The sequence below is a fragment of the Sparus aurata genome, chromosome 22 (genome assembly GCF_900880675.1).
Source record: "Sparus aurata chromosome 22, fSpaAur1.1, whole genome shotgun sequence".
NCBI classification, from domain to species: domain Eukaryota; kingdom Metazoa; phylum Chordata; class Actinopteri; order Spariformes; family Sparidae; genus Sparus; species Sparus aurata.
The window spans coordinates 16,032,533-16,056,453 of NC_044208.1; the positions used below are offsets into that span (position 1 = coordinate 16,032,533).

Genomic DNA, 23,921 nt, shown 5'->3' on the forward strand with positions numbered 1-23,921 from the left:
GAAAAGGAATAACATGAATATGCAAATAATGGAGCAGAGCCTGCTGATGAAATGTAACCAGACCCTGTGCAGTCTTTGTGGGTGTTGTTGTACATTCCTTCTCACCACCACAACAATGTGAACAGCTTGTCTTTCACCAGACTGAGCTAACCAGAGGCTCAGTGTTCAACGGTACACCTGCTGGAGCTGTTCATTGTGAAGACACTGAACCACACAGACTGGCCAACAGTAAAGCAACTTGGCTGTGAAATTATGTGAAAGGTGTTCCACTGGAAAACTGCTCACTCAGTGAACACACAGGGACACAGTGTACTATTATCAATAAGTTACACGCTTTCAAAAACATGCTGATACGACTCCAGCATCTCTTTTCCAGTCAGTCAGTCAGTGGGTGTTGTATAGAGACTTAAGCGTCTTAATAGGGTTTAAGTATAAAGGGTGTCACAGCAGGTGTCTGTCCGATAAAACTCTGCTGGTGTTTGTGGCTGAATGTGGAACCACAACTTTGCTGTCCAAGGTTGTTAAAGTGAACGAGGCAGCAGCATGCAGTACCGTGGGTGGTCCACAGCCAAGTGGCTCGGGTTGAGGGGGCGGTGAGTCTGAAGTAACGGGGTGTGGTCCAGCTGGACACTACAGAGTGGTTTTGTCTGGAGCTTCAGTAGCCAGGCACTGCTGAATACACCAGTCTGCAATGTGACTGGTACTGACTGGACAAAAAAACAGCTGCAAAGGGTTTTAATTTGTCCCATCTTGGAAAAAATGTTTGAGACGTTTTCATTGTTGAACCTGCTTTTAACAACGAAGTGAGCAGACTCAGTTCTGCCATTGTTAGAAATATTTTGGGAGTAAGTTTAAATTAGACAGTGAAATAACAGCAGGTGGTAAATTTGGGAATCCTGGAAATCCACTCTGAAGTCCTTTAAATGAAGAATAAGTTCACCCAAAAAGGACAATTCAGGTGACATTTTGTAGCCTAAAGGCCCTGCCACACCAAACAAACGAACTAGCTCTGCCAAAAAGCTACACTTGAACACATCGCAAAGACTTCAGCTGGCGGCCAACAAGTTTGTACTTTCTGTGACAGGGGTGAACTTTAACTTTAAATAATTGAATGGTGTCATTAAAATACTGACCAGCTGCTCCTGACTCTTCTTTTGGTTCTCAGCCTCGCGGGCCAGCTCCTCTTTAGCCACCAGGGCAGCCTGGCGCTCTGACTCCAGACGAATTGCCTCCTCCTCTGCTCTCCTCCGCTCCTGGTCCAACATCATGGCTCTCTGGAGTTGTTCCTGCAGCTCTGACACAACAAAAATGGAATCATGAAGCCAATAAAAAGTTATCAAAGACAACGATTTTAACAGGATTTTAGCCAAAAATGGATCTCAGTGACAGGAATAAGATTTGGCCACATGGACAATACTTGTTAATAGATCAATTTATTATTCTTTTTTGTCTTTTGGTGAGAATTTTGGAGAGAAAAATAAGCTATCCATCATTGGAAAAAAAATGTAAATGGTTGGATTGGGTCCTCTTACACAGAGCCCACCATGTTGCATTGCTATGTTCCTACATTAGCCCAGATTGGACAAGCTGACTCCATTGAGGGCCTTTTGTAATGTTCTCGTTTGTAACAGGCTCGTTTGGAAAGGGTGAAACGAGGGGTGTTCAGTTGGTTGCAATCTGCAGTCTCACAGCTAGATGCCACTAAATCCACATTGGACCTTTAAATCTTCTTATATGATGTTGGGTTTTCATTGTGTTTTGATTTCTTTAATTCCTTTTATTTGTATTTATTCATACTGACATTTAGTGTTTTGCACTTTGTTTTTGCCTTTGTGTTTAAGGTTTTCTTGAGTCTAAGATTGTCATGGTTTGGCTTTTATTCTCTTATATTGTCTTCCTAAGTTTCCTGCCATTGCTTTGTCAGTCAAAGCCCTATGTAAAACCTGAATTTAAGGATGCTTTATAAATGAAGTTATTATAATACATTATTGTTATCATCTACAACACCTTGCCTTTTATAATTCAACAGTAGCCACGCCTATAATATTTTCCTCTAATCTAGAAACACTCAGTGTTACTGAAAACATAGATGACGCTAAAATATAATAAAAGTGAATCAAGAGACAAGAGTCTAATTAGACGCAAGTACCAAAAATCCTGAGCAATGAAACTCAGTCAATGACTGTAGTAAATTAATTTATGAGCAGTAAACATGTTAATCATTACAAAAGAGGAAGCTTAAGAGTTACTAAATGATTTTATAAGCCCAATAGCTGCCTTTATGTCAGTTTGTTAACAATAGGTGCTCATAAGGTTGAATTAAAAAGAAAACAAAGAAACACTGCTGGTTTCTGCTTTACAACCTTTGCTCTCTAAACAAGACGTCATGAGCACAAACAGGAAAGACTGGAAGTAAGGATTCAAACCTCATTAGTAGTTTTTCGTTTCCTGATTTTAACCATGAGAAAATAACTCATCATAAGGCTTCATACTGTCGACTGTTTTGGCCTAAATTCAAACCAACTGAAGCTTTCACCATCCATGTTGTTTACAAAACATGTCACCTGCATCCATAACCTGTTCACATGTACAACCAGTCTATCCACACACAGACACACACACACACACACACACAGACACACACACACACACACACACAGACACACACACACACACACACACACACACACACACACACACTCACTCTCTGGTTTGTCTGGGTTAAGTGATGTATGACTCACTAAAAGCCCCAGAGGGCCTGGCTTACCTTTCTCCGCCTTCTTGGTCTGCTCCTCGTACTGGTAAAGCCGCATCATCAGCTCCTTCTTCTCATGCTCCATCTGCTCCTTCTCTTTCTCGATGGCCTCTCTCTTCTTCTTCTCGTTCTCCAGCTGGGCCCTGCAGATAAGACACAGCCAGCGTGAGTCAACAATGAGAACTGACATAGTTGATGCATAGCTACGGCTGATTAACAACCATCAGTGAGCCCCCACACAGACAAACGAGCCCAGATTTACAGCGTGGATTGCACAGGCCACTGTTCAAAATATGCATCGTCTTTAATGGTCACATAAAGTATACTAGACTCAGGGAAATTCCGTTTATCTCACATATATCAGGTGAGGCCTCACAGCAGGTAACTGCACAAAATATACAAGCATTTGGCAACAAGATTCCCCTAAATTACAGTGTTTAAATACAATTTTGTGAAAGGTGGTATAAAAAGCTGCTAGAAAATAATTTTTACAAATATTTTAACCTATATGAAGACAGAACTTAACTTTTTTTAAAATATCCTTCAACTGACAATAGTTTGGTCAGTTTTAATATTCAAATAGGATATTTTGTAAAAAAAAGAAACCCAAATAGATTAAATTTACTATTAAAGAAAATAGAAATGATTCACATTTTGAGTAAATTTGTGGCATATGCTTCGAATAATTAATTCAGAAAATAGTTTGAGATCAATTTTCTTTATACGTTAATTTTACTTTCATGATCAATTGGTCAACTGAATCTGTCCAAAACCTAAATATATTCAGATTATTATCATAGAAGACTGAGATAACCAGAATATATTGATGTTTGAGAAGTAGGAGGATAAGATTATTTTCGATTAATTTTTCAATCTGTTAATCAATTTAAAAGCAGCAAATCCTCACATTTGAGAACACTGACATTTAATTGTCATTAAAAGACTAAAATGAGTCCATTGTCAAAATTGTTCAACCAACTTTCTGATGATCGAAAAATACATTTTGCAACTATTCCATATAAAAATACTGAATTCAAAATACAGACTATATTCAAAGTATTTTTTCTACATTCAACAAATTAGGGAAGTCTTTGTTGTTTCAATGTATTTGTTATTTAATACTAAATACATTATTCATGCACTGTGTAACTGAGCCTTGTACTCACATTGTTATCTACAGTAGATTTATTTTTAAAAAATCATGCAAAAAGGTTTTATTATGAGGGGAAACTTCTATCAGTGGACTAAAATATTTCTGTTGTACACTCCCTTACATGACCGTTTTACTTTTGCTCCAGCAGCAGTCTGACATCTCCCCGGGGGTTCAATTAAGTCTAAACGAACCAATCATAAGGGACACGTAACTGTAACACACTGACCACTTTGAGCTACTGTGTGTGAACCCTAACTCTGTCTGCTGGGGCCTTGTGATCTAATGGCTCTCCCACTGGTATTTACTCTGTTGTCTGCTCTGCATTACATCACCGTGTTTGAACAGCTGTACGGAGCAGACAGTGGGCCGACAGCTGGAGCTGAGACCGGGTCAACATCCACTCTCTTTCAGTTCAGCCGATTCAGGAAGCAGCTTTCCCGTATTTTAGAAGGAATGCTGCATTACTACTCAATGAATGGTTTCACTTTGCATTTTGAAATGCATGAATTGAAAGTGGCTGCAAACAGAAGCTGCCATTAGTGAAGCTGCTTCAGACAGCAGAGAAGGGGGTGAGAAGGTGGCCTTGATCTCCTTTATGGAGCTCTGTCTCACCGTGTTATCATCACAGTGTGTTCCTTTAATTAAATTAGACGTTTGAGAGTCTTGTAAAGCTGCAACAACTAGACAATAAATTGTTTGGTCAAACAAGCCAATCTTCATTGTCAACCATTTTGATGACAATTGATTTTGATGAATATAGAAGATACATATACATATATATATATATATATATACATATACATACATACATACATACATATATATATGTATATATATATACACATATATATATATATATACATATATATATATATACACATATAATATATATACATACATATATATATATATATACTATACATATATATCTATATCACTATTATATCTCTCTCTCTCCTCTCTCTCTCTCTCCTCTCTCTCTCTCTTCTCTCTCTCTCGCTCTTCTCTCTATCTCCCTGTCTGTCTGTCTGTCTGTCTGTCTGTCTGTCTGTCTGTCTGTCTGTTCTCTCTCTCTCCCTCCCTCCCTCCTCCCTTTATCTCCCTCTCCCTCTCCTATATCTATCTACCTCTATCTATCTCTATACATCTATATATCTCCTCATCCCTCCATCTCTATATCTATCTATCTCCTCTACCTTCTATATATATATCACATCTACATATATTCTATACATATACATATATATATACATATACATATATATATATACATACATATATATATATACATATATATATATACATATACATATATATATATATATACATACATATATATAATATATCATATATATATATACATACATATATATATATACACATATATATATACATAATACATATACATATATATATATATATATACATATACATATACATAATATATAGATATATATATATAGATAATATAGATATACATACATATACATATACATATATACATATACATATATACATATATACATATATATATATATATATATTCATAAGAGGAAGAAAACGAAACCTACATTGCACATATACATGCTTCCATGCGACTGCGTACCTCTCCATCTGCTTCTGCTGCTTCTCCTCTCGGGCCTGGGCTTTCATCTGCTGCACCTCAATCGTGTCTGGCTTGCGGCGACGCATGTACAGCTCGTGGTTGCCCATGCACAGCTGCAGGATGCGCTTGTTTATGCGCAGTCTCGGTGCGTAAAACACAAAGTCCTGAAATGTGGACAAAAACAGACAGGAGGAATAAGAAAGAGGGGTCAAGCAAACCAACAGGCTGAATACAGTGTTCAGCTGCCTTTTTGTTGTGCTTTGCTGATAAAGGACAAAGACTTTAGTTGAGACTCTGAGCAGGTGCAGGGAAACTTTTAATACAGATTACTCCAACAAACAGTATATTGAAGGTAAAATAGCCTGGCCAACAAAGATAAGGTGTACGCTTTTGTGAGTGTTTGGGGTCCATCATCCCCGTCCGTTCTGTATGCTAGATCGGACTGAGGATATGCCTAATGGTTCTTCTCTCCACTACAGAGAAACATGATGCCACAGGTAAAACGGAAGCAGAGAGTTTAAATAAAAGGCACCCACTGCAACCTAATCTGCTCTGAAAGCTTCATTTAATCTGAAGAGGAACAAGAACTCTTAAACTGGTGAAGACTATAAAAGGAGAGAGTATTTTCAACATGTATAAAGTCTGAATTTCACTCACCGGAGACTTTTTGTCAATGGGCTTGATGATGAACTTCTTATCGTTGAAGGAAATGTTTCTGATCTCACTCCAGGGGAAGCCAATCTTTGGGGTCAATCTGAGGAAGAAAGCACATGAACATAAAGGTTAAATTGTCATCTTGTGATCTATTTTGACTGACAAAAAAATATCATTTTAGAGTACTTATTATAACCCTGACATTACTGCAACTGCACAATGTACAAAGCAATGTGGATGACCTCCAACTGTTTCTATCATTAGCGCCTGATGATCCCAACAGTCTGACTCATTTAACAGACTGACCCAGAAATATTGGACTGTCATTGTGCACCAAGTATTTGAATTATACAAGGACAAAACCGTAATTATAGTTATTAGTGCTGACCCTACCAGGAGACTAAATTACACTTAAAACTCTGGCAAAAGAGATTTGATCTGCAGCAAAAAGCTGCATGTTTCAACTGAATCTTTGGTTGCTCTTGATTATCCAAAAAAATCAGTAATTTAACTTCAGTTTGAACAAAATGTAGCTACCAACAAGAAATCGGAGCTCATTACATCCTGTTTAGTATCTCTGCATCGGCTTCCTGTCTCTTTTTTAATTGATTTTGAGATTGTATTACCACTTAACAAAACTCTAAATGGTTTAACGCCTTCATAGCTAGGAAACTGCTCTGCTTTTGAACGTTACAGGAGTCAGTGATCACCAGTTAAGAAGATGCAGACAAACATCTTAAGATGAGTCTTAAGACTGACCTTTTCAATCGTGACTTCTTACTGACATTATCGTTTAATTTAGATGTTTCAAATGTTTTTAATATACTTTAATGTAAAGCATGCTGAGCTACACTTCTGTCAGAAGAAGGCGATGTACAAATAAAGGTTATTGTTGTTATAAAGACCTGCACCTACTGATCAATAAACAGAAAAAAAAATCAAAAGTAAAATTAATCCCATTTGGTTTTGGACTGTTTGTCAGACAAAACAAGCAAAGTGAAGACTCGTCCAGTAAGAGATTTATCGAGAGCAGTGTAGTTAAATGTTATATAGACATTAACACCAAACAATTACTGTCATTAATTTCAGTCAATCCACTTGTATTTACTGTAGTGTTAGAATAAAGCTCTGTCAGGGTGAATGTGAACATGGATTTCTGTATCCACTGTTCGAGCATGTAGTTGTTCCGAGGGATGAATCTGGGGTGTGGCTTGCCGTTCTATTGTGCCAGACAAACTGAACGGATGCCAATCTCATTCAGCACAATACAAAGTAGCACTGTAAACATTGACAAACCGATAGTGTTTTAATCTAGAAAGGAAGCCAGCCATCAACCTCGCAGCGAAACTCTGCTATGAAACCGTACTGACTGAACTGGAATTTCGCTCAATTACTAATTCTGAGACATGCTTAAGGAATTGAGGAAACAATGTGGAAGTTATTTCAGTAATTTTATATTTCCATTGGAGTCTAGTGGTTTACTGAGACATGCTTTATCAATGGATTCATGTTTAAACAAAATACTGTACAAGTGATGCAGTTCATAAAACTCAACTGGCAGCTTGCAGTGATTTAGAAAGGGAAAGACACTGTGGTGAGTGGAAAGGAAACTGGATTGTGACTCGTATGACTGTATTAGAATTAACTTGTAGGGAATATCAGCATTTAATAGCAACAGCCAGTAGAAACAAAACTGTAATATTACATATACATATGTACATTATAAGAGCCTTTTGAAATAGTTAATCACATTCTTCAATTATCAAATTCAATTTCAAATGCTCTTTCTGCTGAGCTTTATGAATATTATCCTGACAATAGGCGGGTGGCAGTAACATCTTGGACGGATGCCAAAGTTAGATCAGAGTCAGAGACAAAAGTTGGAGTTAAGAAAAAGATGTTAATGTAATAGAATATTCATATATTAATTTCAGATTCCAAAATCAGTGCAACTGATTGCAACTTTCAGGGTAAAAAAGTGATTGAATGAATGTGTGATGGTTGCTACAATAAAACCTCAGCTCAAGAAAGCCTCTTTAGAACTCCGTCTTATAAAATGAGCAGCACTGTGGTTCAACAGAGCACAAGGAGTTAAACCAGGACTAGACTGTTCCTCGGCGAAGCCTTGGCTGCACTAGTGCATTGTGGGCCAGCTGCCCTCATTGGAGAGACAGTGTTGTAGGTTAGCCTTGCATTCTTAAGTGCCACACAGCTTGAAAAACCAGTCGGCGTGGCCATGGTTACAGTGGAGGGCACCGTGGAGGAGAGGCATTTCTTTGCCGATCCCAGGGAGCACATAAAGAGACAGACTCACACAGGGACTTGGTATGTTCTGTAACAATGTGTTTCTCACTGTTGTTAGAGGTTTCATACCTCAGTAAATAGACACCACACTAAATGAGAGACTGTGTGTGCTTTTTCACACAATAGCAGTTAGTGTAATTAAATCATTTAGACTTGAGAAGAAGCTCTTGAGCCGATACAAGACAAAGAATTAGCCAACAAAGGTTCAATTAGAGGCCTCAGCCGTCACCAACTCTGCTGTATTCATTTATTCCACAGACAGAGTGGACCACTCTGCTTTCAATAGACACTTGCATGAAAGCTGACACAGTGCAGCCAGTTTAATTTGGGAAGAGCTATCCCAGCCAAAGCAGAAAGTAGGCTGGAAGGGTTTCCAGCATGGGGTCAGTGACTGAAAGGCAAGTCACCTGGGATGAAGTGCTCTTATAGTACGGTGCACTTCACTCCAGTAACCCCCCAGACGAGGGCACCAGCCACAGGAGATTTCAGAGCTCATTTCACCAAATAGAGGGTGATTGCCACCCAAAGTGTCTTGCCCTATAAACAAATTGGCAATCATAAGGGGCCTGATTGTGGCAACACAGGCCTTCCCACAGATCTCAAAAAGTAGGTTTCCCTTGAACCACTATCATCAAAACAAACAAACACAAAAGAGGAATATTTACTTTTTCTGTTACATCGTGTGGATAAACTGAAGCACAGAGTTGGGGGCAAAAAGGGAGAAATGAGGTCTGCAAATGTGCTTGATGCTTCGGGACATTTTTATATACAGATTTTTTTTTTAGCAATTAGCGGTAACTAAAGAAGTAATTGTGCCTCTATAAGCAGAGGTTTGAGCAAAAGGTGTCCTGCTTGTCTTATTAATCTTTGAGAGGAAGACACACAATTATATGTAGAAGCAAAAAAGATCACCACTTAAAACATTGTGACAAATTTGTGTCCAAAAACCTCAATAAAAGCAGACTATTTCAGATCTGCAAATAAAGCACCACTGAAATACAGGGCTGTGACTAACAATTATTTTTACAGATAAATTGCTAATGTTTTAGTCTATGAAATGTGAAACATGCTTATCACAATTTCTCAGATCCCAAAGTGGCATCTTCAAGTTGCTTCTTCAAAAACATAACAAAATAAAGAAAAGCAGTAAAGCATTTTAAAGAAGCTGGAACCAAGCAAACTTCCTCTTTAAAATAGTTGGCAACTACTTTTCTTTAGATCAACTAATCGTTGCAGCTCTGCTGAGGAGACATAACAGATCAAATCAAAATGCTGAGTTTAAATATTCAAGGCTGTGTTTAAAGAATCTCCTCCCAAAGACTCTCCTTTCAGTCTTCATTGTTATTCCTGTCATACTGTCTGCAGAGGAACAGGATCGGTGATTAAGCACAGACGTGGACCTGGCCCAGCTCGTTTAGCTCTGTGTCACAGGGCTGCAGCAACTGTTGCAGCAGCGCAAAACAAGAGCCAGAACAGGCACCAACAGCGGGGTTGTTTCTGTCAAAATACAGCGCTTACTTGTCGTCCTTCTCATAAATGTTGAGTCCCAGGGCATCCACTCCCAGCCACAGCTCAGTTCCCTTCTTGTTCTTGATGTCGAAGTAGTTAACACCGTACATTTCCAGGTCCTGGGCAATCTTCAGGTACTCCAGCATAGCATCCTCCCTACAAGGATGGACAGAGAACAACAATAAGTTGTTATTTTTATTTTACAGTGCAATATTTCACGAGTGATATAACATGAGACACACACACTCACTTTAACATGCCGCCGTGCTCCTCGTGCCACACCTGAATCCTCTCCTCCCACTGTTCTCTGGATAACTTGTGCTGCTCCAGGACTCTGTACAAAGACAGAAGAAAGAAGAAAAGATCAGCTAGATACATAAAGAGACCACTAATGCACAAGACAATCTGATATACGTTGCTTTAGTTGGATAAATAACATTATAGGCTCTATCTATCCATCATGCAAGCATTGCATTGTGCAAAGTTTGGAATTGCAACTCAGAGACACCTTAATGACCCTTTCTGGAACCTAATAAATCTCTTTTATGTATGTTCTGTATGTTTTACTTCCATTATTTTATTTTACTCTATATTCCTCATGTATTCACTAATGCAGGAATTAACTTGGTTCAGGTACTATGCATCTTTTAAGCAGAATGTGCAGCAGGCTACCCTCAAGGTGGAGGCTGACTTACATTCTCCTTGGAGATTTCAAAGCTACTTGATGTTTTTCATGATTGTTGTAACTGTAAATTAATTCCTTGTTGTGTTGTTTCTGTTTCTGATTGTGTTCTTGTGAATGTTTTTCTTTTCTCAGGTCTCTCTTGTAAATAAGATCTTAATCTCAATAAGACTACTGATTAGATAAAGAATAAATAAAAATTGTACATTCTTAAATGAGTACAGAAGAAAATCTGTTTAATGAAATTACACTTAACAAGGCAGAGTTATAATATTAGGTTAGCAATACTAGGATTTGGCCACTGGTTGGTTTCATATAAGGAAAGGCTTCTCACCAGAATAACTACTATCTGCTGCGGACTTTCTTTTATAAATCCATGATTGTAGCTACTGTTAGCTTGTTAGCTCAGTTAGCCGTGCAGCTAGCCAGACTACTAGGGGGCTTTTGGGGTTTACACCACCAGCACAGGAGCTGGCAGAAAGAAGTTTTCAAGCCCCAGTACTAGGTTGTTAGCATGCTAGCTTCAGCTGATATCTCTCCAACACAATATCATTTTTTTGTCCTTGACATGACATCAAAATTCATATTTCTTCATCTTCTGTTTGATAACATTAGAACATTTTTGAATGTTTTTAAACAAAAATTCTTACATATTCCACTTTTCAATTCTGATTCTTAAAAGCACCTCATAAGCAAAATTACAGCGATTCTTTTTCAGCTGCTTTATTCCTTATACGACCATCTGAAGGCGACAGAAAGTGTATAATAGACACACTGATTTCAGTCCCCTTGTGCACATCAAACAGGAAAGCTGTTAATGTTGTCCTACACAGTTTTTGTTGTTCATGCAGCGTAAATCAACAACAATGCCAGATGGAGACAACCCCCGGACAAATGAGACAGACATAATGACTTCCAGACTTTAAAATAAGACATGATTTCCTTGGCAGCATATCTGAGCTGCTGTCTTTTCACACACCCAAATCCTTGCATGTTCCTAAACGGTATAATAGTTTTGTCTTTGGTAATGGACAGTCCGGACCTGCTTCCCCAAACTGTCAGTTCTTCTACACTAGTCAAGAGGAGCTGATACAGCTGTGCATCATTGTCACCAGTCCCCGACACCCAATAATGTACCTTGTTAATCGATGAGTTGAAAATACCAAAAGCATGCTGTCACTTGACTCTGCTTTGTGGCCTGCACCATGATTAATTATGTACTAAAGCTTTGATCTTCCTCTTGAGTGCTTGAATGCGACTCCGTTATCTTCTTTTCCTCGTGTTTTGTATGGATTGCATTGATTGCTGCAATGCCAACTTTACACACTGGTAAAGAGAGATTGCGCAAAAAAACACCCACATGCGATTCAAATGTTTTCAACTCATCATTATCTAGACATCATGATCGTTGCATAAATCTTCCTGCTCTTTTGTTTATTTGGATTCCAGGGTGGAGAAGATTTTCTCTGAGGCAGGTTCAACCAGTGTTGACGAGGGCAGCTCATGCTCACAGTCAACATTTTTAGTACCTTTTTCCTTTAAAATTTCTCTTCTAATTCAATAATTAGCCTATGCCAAACATTTTTGTCAGCCAGTGCTTAATCCAATTGTTTCAGTATAATAAGCCAAGTGTATGACTACAAAAAAATCTTGGTTTTTAATCGATGTATTATTTCATTAACAAAGCTTAATCTTGTGGCAAATCTCACCTGTGTGGAAGCAGGCGTTCAGACAGGAGGTATCCAGGCCGGTGGACTTCTTTGGTATAATCTGCAAACTTGGCCTGAACAGAGTAGGAGGCCAGCAGCACGGCCGTCTCTGGTGGACAGTAAACCTCGTCGCTCAGGATGCCCTCCTTCACCTGAAGGAAGAACAGCTTCTGGGTGATGTCCTGGATCAACTCCTCAGACACATCCTCTGGGAAGAACTTGGCCCGAAACTTAAACTGCAGCGGGTTCTCCTTCTTCACATCCTGGGACGACACCTGGAGAAGAATTACAACATCATAAGCATTAAAGGAATAGAAACAGACTGGAAACAGGGGAAAACACCAAGCCTGGCTCTTTTGAGGGGTACTAAAAACTGGATAACAACACTTTAAAGCTCACTTAACACACTGTATCTCAATTTTGTTTTATACAAAAAAATTAATTTAAGAGCAACAAGGGGGTATTGTGCAGGACTATTTCTTAGCCAGGAGCAGTGACAGCCCTGCAGTCGCAAATAATCCTTCTGTTTAGTTGTTTCACTGTTTCCACTATTTATGCTAGGCTCCGCTAATCAGCTTTTGGTTCCAGCAACAAATTAGCAACTGACAACAAAGTGGCATCAATCTTCTTATCCAACTGTTGGCAAGGAAGCAAATAAGTGTATTCCCACACTATTCATAGAACGTCACCAAGCTAGAAAAGCTGGATTGCACTAAGTTGTGCATTAATAGATGTATATGAGGTTAACATCAAAGCTCTGTGTTTCGTTCTGTTTTTGAGAGCCAGGATAGTTTTCATATGTGTACTGCCCTCACAGAGAGTGGATATTTAGGATAAGTAGTGTGGATACATTGGATACAGTGGTATAACTCTAAAAAACATTATGCGTTTACACAATGTGCCTCTTCCTCTAATTGCGAAACAGGAACCAAGCGGTCTTGATAGAGAGAATAGGGCCAGGAATATTCCAGTTTGAGCGAGGCATTGTGCTGATGAGCTGCAGCGCAGCGTCAGCAAACAGTGTACAGTTCGCTGCTGCTGACTGAGGCAAGCATAACCCTTTCTTTCTCTCTCAGTGACACCTGTTTATGATTATAAAGTGCAAAGAGGCAACTTTCTCTCGATAGATCAGTTTGTTTCAGTCAGGAAGGCATATGTCAGAAAAATCCTCTTCAATTCCATTCTATAGAAGAACTCTTGGTCTATTAGCAAATCAGTATCGGTAGAGAGTCAGGTGATGGCTGATATTTATAAGAGTATACCACCGATTTAGTTTTGCACTCCTATAACATTATTGGACTCACACTCAAGACAAAAAAGTACCAAACTCTATGCAGCAGAACCAGAGACAACATCTTTTTTGCAATTTTGGATGTCAAAATCTGGTATCTACATTACCCACAATGCAATTCAACCACCAAAAGTTCTTTCAGAGATTTATTTTCTGTCATGCCAACAAAAGCATATGTAGCCCTCAATTGCTAGAGTCAAGTGGTGATGAGTAGCAAACTACAGAATTCTGGTAACCTAAGTTCTTTTTGACCTCATGCTTTAAGAGTTTTTAATTTTGTAAACCTGCAATCTTCAGCCTAAAAATCAATGCTGACTGAAGTGACATTTGAGACTTGAGGCTATGTGCTAGACTTTACATACTAGCTCTCTCTCTCAAGTAGGGATGCACCGATCCGACTTTTTCAGTCCCGATACCGATACCGATGCCTGGACTTTGTGTATCTGTCGATACCCGATACCGATCCGATACCATTGTTGAATTAATAATAAACTTTATACCGTCCACCTTATACCATGTGGAAGAGACTAAAGGCACCAGACTTTCCTAACTAAACATTATTTTCCTAACTAAGACAAAATAATCAAACATATACCAAACATTGTAAACATGTGTAACATTAATAATAATAATACATTTAATTTATATAGCGCCTGTCAGGGTACCCAAGGACACTTAACAAAGTGGAACAAACAAAACAAAGAATAAATGGAGCGCCTGTCAGTCAGCACGGAGGGAACACTAGTACTGAAGTCAGTAGCACCGTCCGTGTACAAACTAGCGTCTGGAGGCTCCGTGCACACAGCGGGGGCGACGCAGGAGACCAAGAGATCCAATCCAAGCGACGAAGCCTGGGGTGAAGCAACAGCAGAGGTCCAGATGCCCCTGTGCTGAACACCTGAAGACATCGCTGCGAGCCGGGGAGACCGCAGCAGCAGAGGAGAGCAACAAAGCAGCCCGGCGGTGAATAACCCTGAGGTTGTGGTGGAGGGACGACCAACGGAGCAACGATGGACTGTCCACATAGTATTGAGTACGTCGGTTTGAAAGTTAGCGTTGCTAGGCTAACAGCTGATCGGTGAGGCTAACAACTGATGGCGGGGCTAACAGCTAATCAGTGGAGAAATGTGACGTGAGTAAGTGCAACGTCCTGCAAACAGGAATCTCTCTATCTCTCTATAAAAGCAAGGAATCTCTGTCTGTCTGTCTGTCTGTCTGTGTGTGTGTGTGTTCCTTAAATATCTCTGCAGATCAGGATCAGACTGACCTGAGACTTACAACATGGCTGCTGCGTGGTTCAAGGGTGTGCGACTTTGCATTTGTTTGGACTGCAATGATACCGTTAAAGGAGAACTTCGGTCGATTTAAACATGCAGCTTCATTGCTCAAGCTACCCCTGACGTGCGAGTACCGAAGACGCGAACAAATTTGGTCCAGCCATTATAGAGCTCCGTGAACGGAGATGTAGCATTGAACGCTAACTGCATGGGGTCAGAACTTCACGCTGTGTTTTAAGCATCTTAACATGCTCCACATCTCACACCAGAAGTTATGCAACATCAGCAGACACCTTAGCACACAGCACTGTAGCGTGTATGACTCAAAATGAATAAAAAAGTAGTTAAAATAGTGTGTTTGTGCAAGGAGCTACTTACCTGTTTGTTGACATCCGCGTCTTCCAGTAGCTAGACCAAACTAGCGTATCCACCGAGTGTGCACTTAACAGGCTTAACAGGCTATTGTAAGGCTCATGGCTCATGACAGGTTGTAACATGGACATGTACATTATGAACATACACACGAAAATGCTGGAATACGTTTCCGTCTCCGCCAGTGAGGGAGTAAGTGCACGCTCGACGGATTGACTAGTTTGGTCTAGCTACCGGAACACACGGATGTCAACAAACAGGTAAGTAGCTGCTTGCACAAACACACTATTTTAACTACTTTTTTATTCAGTTTGAGTCATACACGCTACAGTGCTGTGTGCTAAGGTGTCTGCTGATGTTGCATAACTTCTGGTGTGAGATGTGGAGCATGTTAAGATGCTTAAAACACAGCGTGAAGTTCTGACCCCATGCAGTTAGCGTTCAATGCTACATCTCCGTTCACGGAGCTCTGTAATAGCTGGACCAAATTTGTTCGCGTCTTCGGTACTCGCAAGTCAAGGGTAGCTTGAGCAATGAAGCTGCATGTTTAAATCGACCGAAGTTCTCCTTTAATAAATTATTTCATAAATGCTTTACAAATTCGCGAGCATTGTCCACCGGAGCCACCACAGTCACGTGCGCACCAGAGCCAATCACTGCAGAGCCCACCGCGACCCCCCCACCTTAAGAAACAAGCAGATTTATACCTGCAGTGGCGCAAGCTGGACCGGGATTTTGCCGGCGGTTCGGTCCCGTTCTGTTCGTTGCATTTAAACCGACTGTTGTGTATTAATGAGACTAAAAGAGTCCGGACCGAGTCTGTTCGGGTCTGAGGAGATCCGGAGACGCGCGGACAACAAAGTGGAATCGGAATCTGTGGATGTCCGTGTGTAGCTAGCTGCTAGCCGCTAGCCGACCTACACGGCACACCTCCCGAGGCGACGGACCAGACACACCAGCACGTCCAAAACCGGACTTAGGGTAAATAATATCCGCCACGCTTTTTTGCGAACATTGCCATCACGTTTGCTTTGTGTCTGGTATATAGACAGAGATATTCAGAGTTGAGACATTTGTGACATTTAGCAGCGTTTCCTCTACATTCATTTAGGCCCGCCCACCTTCAAACACAGCCTCATTTGGCCATCCATGAAAAAGCTACTTAACCTCCCACTTTTCTATAGGAATAAATTTTCTTACGGGCACTGCACTAGTACAAAATAAAACATAGCAGCTACACCTGAGAATAAACTAATAAAAAGTTTTCTCAAACAACAACTTGTGCTCTTCCAGCATGCGACACACTGACACTGACAAATAACGTAGGATGTGCTGCGACAGAGAAAAAAAAATGGATCGGCCCATGGATCTGTTCATTTTTCCGATTCCTGATCCAGCTGTTTTGTCAATATCGGGGCGATATCCGATCTTAATATCGGATCGGTGCACCCCTAGTAACAAGAGTTTGGGATTTTATCAGGGCTGCAACAAACAATTATTGTCATTACCGAATAATCTGACTATTATGTTTACAAATTAATCATTTAATCTACAAAAAATCCAAAGATTTTAAAAATGGCTATTGGTTCTTTTGTTCAATCAACAGGCCAAACACTCTTCATTTACTCTCATACAGGACAAAGGAAAGCAGCAAATACTTCCAATTAAGAAACTGGAACCATTAAATATTTTTGCTCCAAATATTTTTTTTAAATGACAAATAATCGATTATCAAAATAGTTTGACAACTGATAAATCGACTAATTGTTACAACTTTAGATTTTATACTTTTTTTTCACCTGAAGTAGTACCAGATACTTGGAGTGGTAGTATTGATGGAATTCTTCTTTAAGAGATTACTAACAGAGAACCCACAGGTCCAAAAACTGCAGGGGTTGGACAATCATATAGAAACTTGTAAACAACACAATCTGGAATTCTTTCTATTGACAGACTGGACTACATACCTCTGGCTGTTTTTCTAACTGTTCTAATCCATGATGTATTGGACATAACTTATATCGTGAGCAGCTTCAGGAATAACAGTTAGTGAAGGTACAGTGACTAGTGTTTACTCAGAGACAACAGAGAAGAATTGAGGCAGCTTTGGTTCACAAAGAGTTCACACTCTTGTCAAATAATCCACCTCCAGATGATTACAAGCGGTGGTCAGACCTCCCAGCACAGACAGAAACCAGATAAATTCAGCTGCTGTGTTGGAAGTGGAACCACAATACAGAATGTGAATATATAGCTAGTGTAATGCGGTGGCTACTGATTGACTGAAAGGCAAACACTGGAGCTCTGATTGTATCGTCCATTCAAAAGAATGCATTCCTCCTCTATTGTTTATAGAATTTAACTACATAGGGAGAGGTGGGCAGTTGGGAAATACTTGAGACGCAAAGCAAGAGGAAGTGTAGGTATGTAAGTGTATGATCAAATGATAGTGGAATTTAATCAATTTAATAACGACATCAATACCTTTTAAAAACAAATCATACAATTTATGTGGTCCAATTCTTGACAGTATTAACAATTTTGATGATTAAAAAAGTATTAGAAAGTGTGGAAAGGGTTTTCCTCCATTTCTAATGTAGTGAGCATTTGAGGATTAATGGGTAAAAAAATTAACACAAATATGTATTTTTGAAGCTGGATGTTACCTTTTTGTCCAGTTTTAGCCAAGTGTAGTATCCTTTGCCATCCATATACTGAAGTCCGAAGTACCAGACCTCACGTAAGCCGATGGTTTTCACCACCTGCACAGAAAAAGAGGAAATATTTAGTCGTATAAATACAATGGCACTACAACAAACATGATTATTTTCATGACCAGTTACACATTTTTTGTTGGAATAATCCACTAATCATTTGGTGTATGATATGTAAACAACAAAAAATGTAGTAAAAACAATCAAAAAGGACAAATGACAAAAAGAAGCCATAAATCTTCCCATTTGAGAAGATGCATCCTTAGAAATGTAAGCATTTCCTACTGATTTTGCTTGATAAATGACTGAAACAATGTATCCATTACCTAAATAGTTGTTGAATATGTTCTGCTATAAAACACACATTGAGAAAAAGCCTTAGAGCTTTATTTTACATTTAGCGAAGTTGACGCACAGCGCAAGTTTCTTCGCTGGTTTCAGACTGACAGAGTTGTCACTTAAATGCCCAGAACCCACATTGTGTGAATAGCAAATGTACTACTTCAGAGTCCAAATACCACCTCTTTGCGCGGTGCGCCACACTTTATGCCCAGATTATCTGCCGTTTAACTAGCAAAATTGACTTGGACACTCCCAAAACAAACCAGTGCTGTGCTATAGACAGTCTAAATAGGGCCCTTAGTGTCAGTCTTTCATGTAATCTGGATGCAAGGATGACTTAAAAAAAACTCTATCAAGATTGATAATATTATTATCCATGAACGTTTTCATAGTTTAAAGGCAGGAACCTAATAATGCAATAACAGCTCCAATTTGTCATGGCAGACACATTTAGGTAGCATTGATATAATATTAATCTAAAATACGAAATGGTGGAATTTCACTAAATCGGACCAGATGCATGACTAAATTACTTGAAATAGTTCACAGCCTGCTCTTCCAGGAAAACAGACTATGAGATGATGATGTAAATGTAGTAGCCAATGAGTAAGGAGCATGCCTTCTAACCACAAGAATCAATTAGGTAATGTTTCGAATTTATGTAAATGAGTCACTGAACTTTTCTTCCAGCAGAGCGAGGAGACGTGAAAAGGCTTTTGAGCGCTTTACAGACACTGGCAAAGCCTGAATAATCTAACTTTAAGGTGACATACTCAGGTACCAGACTAATCTGGTGAACAACCCTCATAGTATTACACATTCCCAGGCCTGAGTATGGACTTGGCAAAGCTAGGTATACAAACCACAGGCTATTACTGCCAGGACGAATGAAAGTACACAATGTTTGTTGTCTTAAGCAATTTAGCAAGACCATTGAGAGGTAGTTTCAACATTTGGTTAATAAAAAGTCAGAAAATGGTGACATGTTTTTCACACTTGCTGAATCGCAAGGTGTAATCTTTAAATGTCTGGTTTTGTCAGACCAAAAGCCCTAAACCCAACTATATTCAGTTTTCTAAGGAAGAAGGTCAAAGAAGGACCAAATCTCCTTGCTGTACTTTGCATATGTGCTATAAATGAATGTGTAGTTATCAATCATGTTGCAAATTAATTTGATTATTTTTTCAACTCTAATTGGCAACTTTAGCGAGACTGAAGGCTTTGATTGATGATCAAAGATAGATCAACTTATCTATTGAGGAAAAAATATCAGCACATTTCCTAATTCCTACTTATTAGGGTTGTCACAATTTCCATTTAGATTTGACTTTAGATTTTAAGGTCAAGATTTTATCTTATTTTTGATTTAAACTTTGTCATCACTGACGGATATGCAACTGCATTTTATCTGGGTCTTTAAATATTAACTTATTGTTGGTTCAATGTCCTGAAAACTGTCATATACATTTTCATATTCCACAGGGGTATCTTACAACAACAGTTTTAATAAGTTTAAATAATATTCACCAAAAATAAAAAATCCAGATTTCATTAAAATATACCACCTGTGGGCATTCAACAATTAACAGCAAAAGGTAGATATTCAGTTTATTACAAAGTTTGGTTTCTCAAATCTGTCCTGAATAAACCCTTATACCAAACACATCAATAAAGGTTCTTTGCCAGTGTTATCCTTTGTTTTCTGTTCAGTTCTTCCCCACAAGTGAACCCTCTTACCAAACACTATACTCACATCTGTGTCTGTTTTAAATATGCCATGGCACATACAAGCACAATGGAGGCTGATCTTAAACAAAGTGGTCCTATTGTCTGACCAGTGAAGAGGAGTGATACTGTATAACAAGGGCGTGCTGCATGACTAGCATCCCGTCTCTGACTCCAGGAACAGACAGAGATGCCTGGAGTGAGGCAAACTCCTCATTATTTACGTCAAAAAGGCAGATTATGAACCCAGTTTTAATTTCAACCACACTGGAAACACTTCTGCAGACCAGCAATTTGAAGATTTTTTTTTCAGTTTTGTGACTGAGGCAGAAAGTGAAAACCCAGTCATAGATCTGGAATAATCACTTGTGCTGCAGGAGGAGCTACCATTTTCCACTGGCTCCTGAGGAAAAACCTCAACGACCAGACAGGCTCTTTATGGCCTTCAGAGAGGCTGAGCAATTTTTCCAACAGCAACGTTTAGGAATTCATGTTTTTATGTGTGCGACTTTAAGTGAGGTGATCTCCGTGTCAAGCCCTTTTTAGATGCATCGCTGCCAAATTCCCCACCCAGTCACCAGGTGAGGTGCTAAGTTGCCTGGGTGAAGTTTGAATCAACACGCTGGCCCTCCAGCCAAGCCCATTCCCAATGATAAGCTCCAGCCAAGGTTATAATTAAAATCAAACTCCCTCCTCTTATTGAACAACAGAAAACACAGAGCAGGCTGACCTGTGGGAGCAAAAATTAACAGCTTTGGATCCAGGAACTTTTCTGATAGATTGTGTTTAGTGCCACAACAACAAGCACTGGAAGGGGCCTGAAATGAGAGAGCACTAAACCATAACCCTGAGTCTCACCTCTAATGAAACTCATAAGGCCTCAGAAAACAATCAGCCCTTTCATGGTGGTTCTGCTTTGGGGTCTACAGAGTGAGAAGCAGAGAAACAGAGTGGCCTACAGATACCTGAACAATTTTCTCAGAGGATAAGCTGCTGTGGAGAGGCATGGTAAAACCTCAGCCCTGTCAGGGAGGAAACTATTTTCATGGGCCAGCTAACCAACCTTTAACAACTGTATGTATTTCACTTAACAAATAGATAATAAACTACCTTCAATAATGTACATGTTCATGTACATGTTATGAAAACCTCCTGCCAAAGGATACTGGAAATACTACGGTTCATTAGAGGAGGATTAAATCTGAATATGGGGACGCAGGTTGGTTTGGCGAGCTGCCTCGACTTTAATGGGTTGCTGCTGTTAGGTCTCTCCAATGAATGTCAAAAGCTATAAACACATCAGAGTTTCATTCAAAGTAAGATAACTTAAAACAGAACAACCCAATGCAGAACTCGGGGTATCTGCAGGGTTCACCAAGTTCAATTTAACACTTTTGTGGACCTTTTTAACACAGGATAGACTTTAATTTGAAACGATGAGTTCACCCAAAAATTCAAATACAGTCATTATCTACTCCACCTCCTATTCCACAAAACATTTCCCACAGTGAGATCCCACATTGACTGATTCACTGTGTGAAGCCAGTTTTTTTTTTTTCATTTTCCAACAATTCTCCATCCTCTATAATTGTTTAAGTAAATGCTGCAATGTTTTTTTGCCTTGATGCTCCAGGGATGTTTTGTGGACTCGGAAACTTCACATGACTTTTGCACAGATGGACCTGAAACTAGGCAGTATTTTTAATTTTTTTTTGTAACACGTTTCATCAGGTTATTGCAATTTTTTTCTTGTGTTGCTGTGATTTAAATGACGAAAACTTTTTTTTTCCTGTTCAAAATCATTTATATTATGTGTGAATGAAATTCAGAAAAAATACATTATTGAGTGCCCCTAAATTATGTGCTGGTGCACTTAAATAAAAAAGTATGGTGCACCAGCGCTACCAGTATGTTAGTGTCTGAAGCACTGTTTTTGCCCTGTCATTAGCAGATGCACAAGTCTACTTTGTTCTGGCAATGATTAAAAAAACTGTAAACTCAGTGAAACATTTGCAGCCAGGTTGAAGAAACTAAGTCTTTCTGTCTAAAAGAACAGTGTCACCATCCACTTCAGAGAAACTTGCATTGCCAGATTGGAACAGTTAGCATGACTGAAGGCTGCAGCGATCTGTCAGAAGAGTGAAAGTTTCCCTGTCTGGTTTATAGGAGCTCAGGCCGTGCGGTGAGAGAGAGGAATGCCACTGGGCTGAAACAGCATTACGCACTGCATCCTCTGGGCTGAATAACGAGGGTGAAGTCCTCCAGCGACTGACTGAGGGGAAGGGAGGGGTTCACCCAGTTGGGCCCCAAACAGGCACCAGCACAAAGAGTGTGGTGGGGAGTGCTGCTGGTGGAGGGGCAGCAGCTCCTGGCCCAAAGGAAATGGGTCTATTACTGTCAGACCACACATTCATTGTCACTAAAGAGTAAAGGGAGTATCGTAAAGCCATGTTCGCTCTCCTGACTTGGAGCAGCTTTGCAGCAACTTGACATGTGGGTTGGGTGTGTAATTGAACTAGTTTCATATTTTGACACCTGTCAGGAAGATTTTTCTGACTTGGACTCAGTTCAAGACATTGTTGGACTGTTTCAAATGTTGCTCAGCTATTCAACATCAATCATAACCAGTTCTCAGGGTCTGAAGCTACAACTTCAAGCCTTGCAAGACCACATTAATGCGCAAGAGAGCATACACTCTGAGGACACACAGAACTAACATCCACATACATCTAACTAACATCCTACATCTACTGTAAACCGCCATTAGATCCAGCTCAAGGCCAAATGAACACGAGCAGCAGTGTACACTCATATGGAAATGAAACTGTACAAGGGTGTGTAGGGGAGTGGCAAAAGTTTCTAAGAGCGAGTTTAAGAGCAGAATGACAGGGACTAAAGGCTATGATCAGCGCTGACCACACAGGCCACTCCAGGCCTCGCACTCGCCCTTGAAATGAGCTCACTGCTGTTACTCAGCATTTCCATAGAACCTGTTTAACACTCTGCAAGACTACATACGTCCTTACAGCTGATTACTGCCAAAGCAACCGTTTAAAACTAAATCAGGGGGCTGACAGACTTCAGGGACACAACCACTACAACTAAACGTCAACACCAAAGCTGAGAATGGCCGCTCAGACTTTAAACAAGGTGAGACACTTCGTCGACCGCTTCCCATGCTCAAATTAGCAAATTGTATCTTTGCTCTAAAATAGAGCACTGAACTGTCTCTGACAGCATCACAGGAAGGGAGTGTGATTATCTGTGGCACACCCCACTGAGAGCCATTCTAACAAGTAGGCTGGGGAATTCACCAACACCTATAAATAGAGACACATCAACACCAAATATCTGGGTCCCCAGCTATCCTTTAACAAAACCAACATAAAACTAGCAAATGTTTTTTTTTTTTTTTACTAAAGCACTAAAAAGTGCTGCTTACATGAAGGGTGAATCCCCTTGACACAAAGTCGTGTACACTAGCTATTGAAAAACGAGTTGTGCAGGAAGTGGCTAAAACAATGCCTTTCCTCCCCCGGTGCTGTCATAGAGCCTCAGAGGAGCTCACGCTAATGACATGTCACCTACATTTGGATTTTAGGTACTAAGCTTCACAATAAGAGAGGAAAAGAGCAAAGAAAATCCATCACTTAACAGTCTGACCAGCTACAGGAACTACAAGGGTTAACAACAAAATACGACATACTGCCACCCTGTAGTTATTACATAATTACCTCGACTATAATGAACAAACATTAATCAGGGCGCCTGACTAACTTTTTACACTAGTTGCCCAATGTTTTTATTTAGATACATCCATTAATACAT

The 23,921-nt window shown here is 39.7% G+C and overlaps 1 protein-coding gene across 1 annotated transcript in view; it reads right to left on the bottom strand.

The window, feature by feature from the left end:
• ezrb (ezrin b) overlaps window positions 1-23,921 on the bottom strand; it is a 38,723-nt gene that overhangs the window by 3,712 nt on the left and 11,090 nt on the right. The window contains exons 4-11 of the mRNA XM_030405858.1: window positions 17,979-18,074; window positions 12,373-12,647; window positions 10,232-10,315; window positions 9,991-10,137; window positions 6,172-6,268; window positions 5,515-5,678; window positions 2,768-2,898; window positions 1,134-1,294 (exon numbers count right to left, since the gene is read on the bottom strand). Coding sequence (XP_030261718.1) covers window positions 1,134-1,294; window positions 2,768-2,898; window positions 5,515-5,678; window positions 6,172-6,268; window positions 9,991-10,137; window positions 10,232-10,315; window positions 12,373-12,647; window positions 17,979-18,074 — 1,155 coding nt within the window. The remainder of the gene's footprint in view (window positions 1-1,133; window positions 1,295-2,767; window positions 2,899-5,514; window positions 5,679-6,171; window positions 6,269-9,990; window positions 10,138-10,231; window positions 10,316-12,372; window positions 12,648-17,978; window positions 18,075-23,921) is intronic.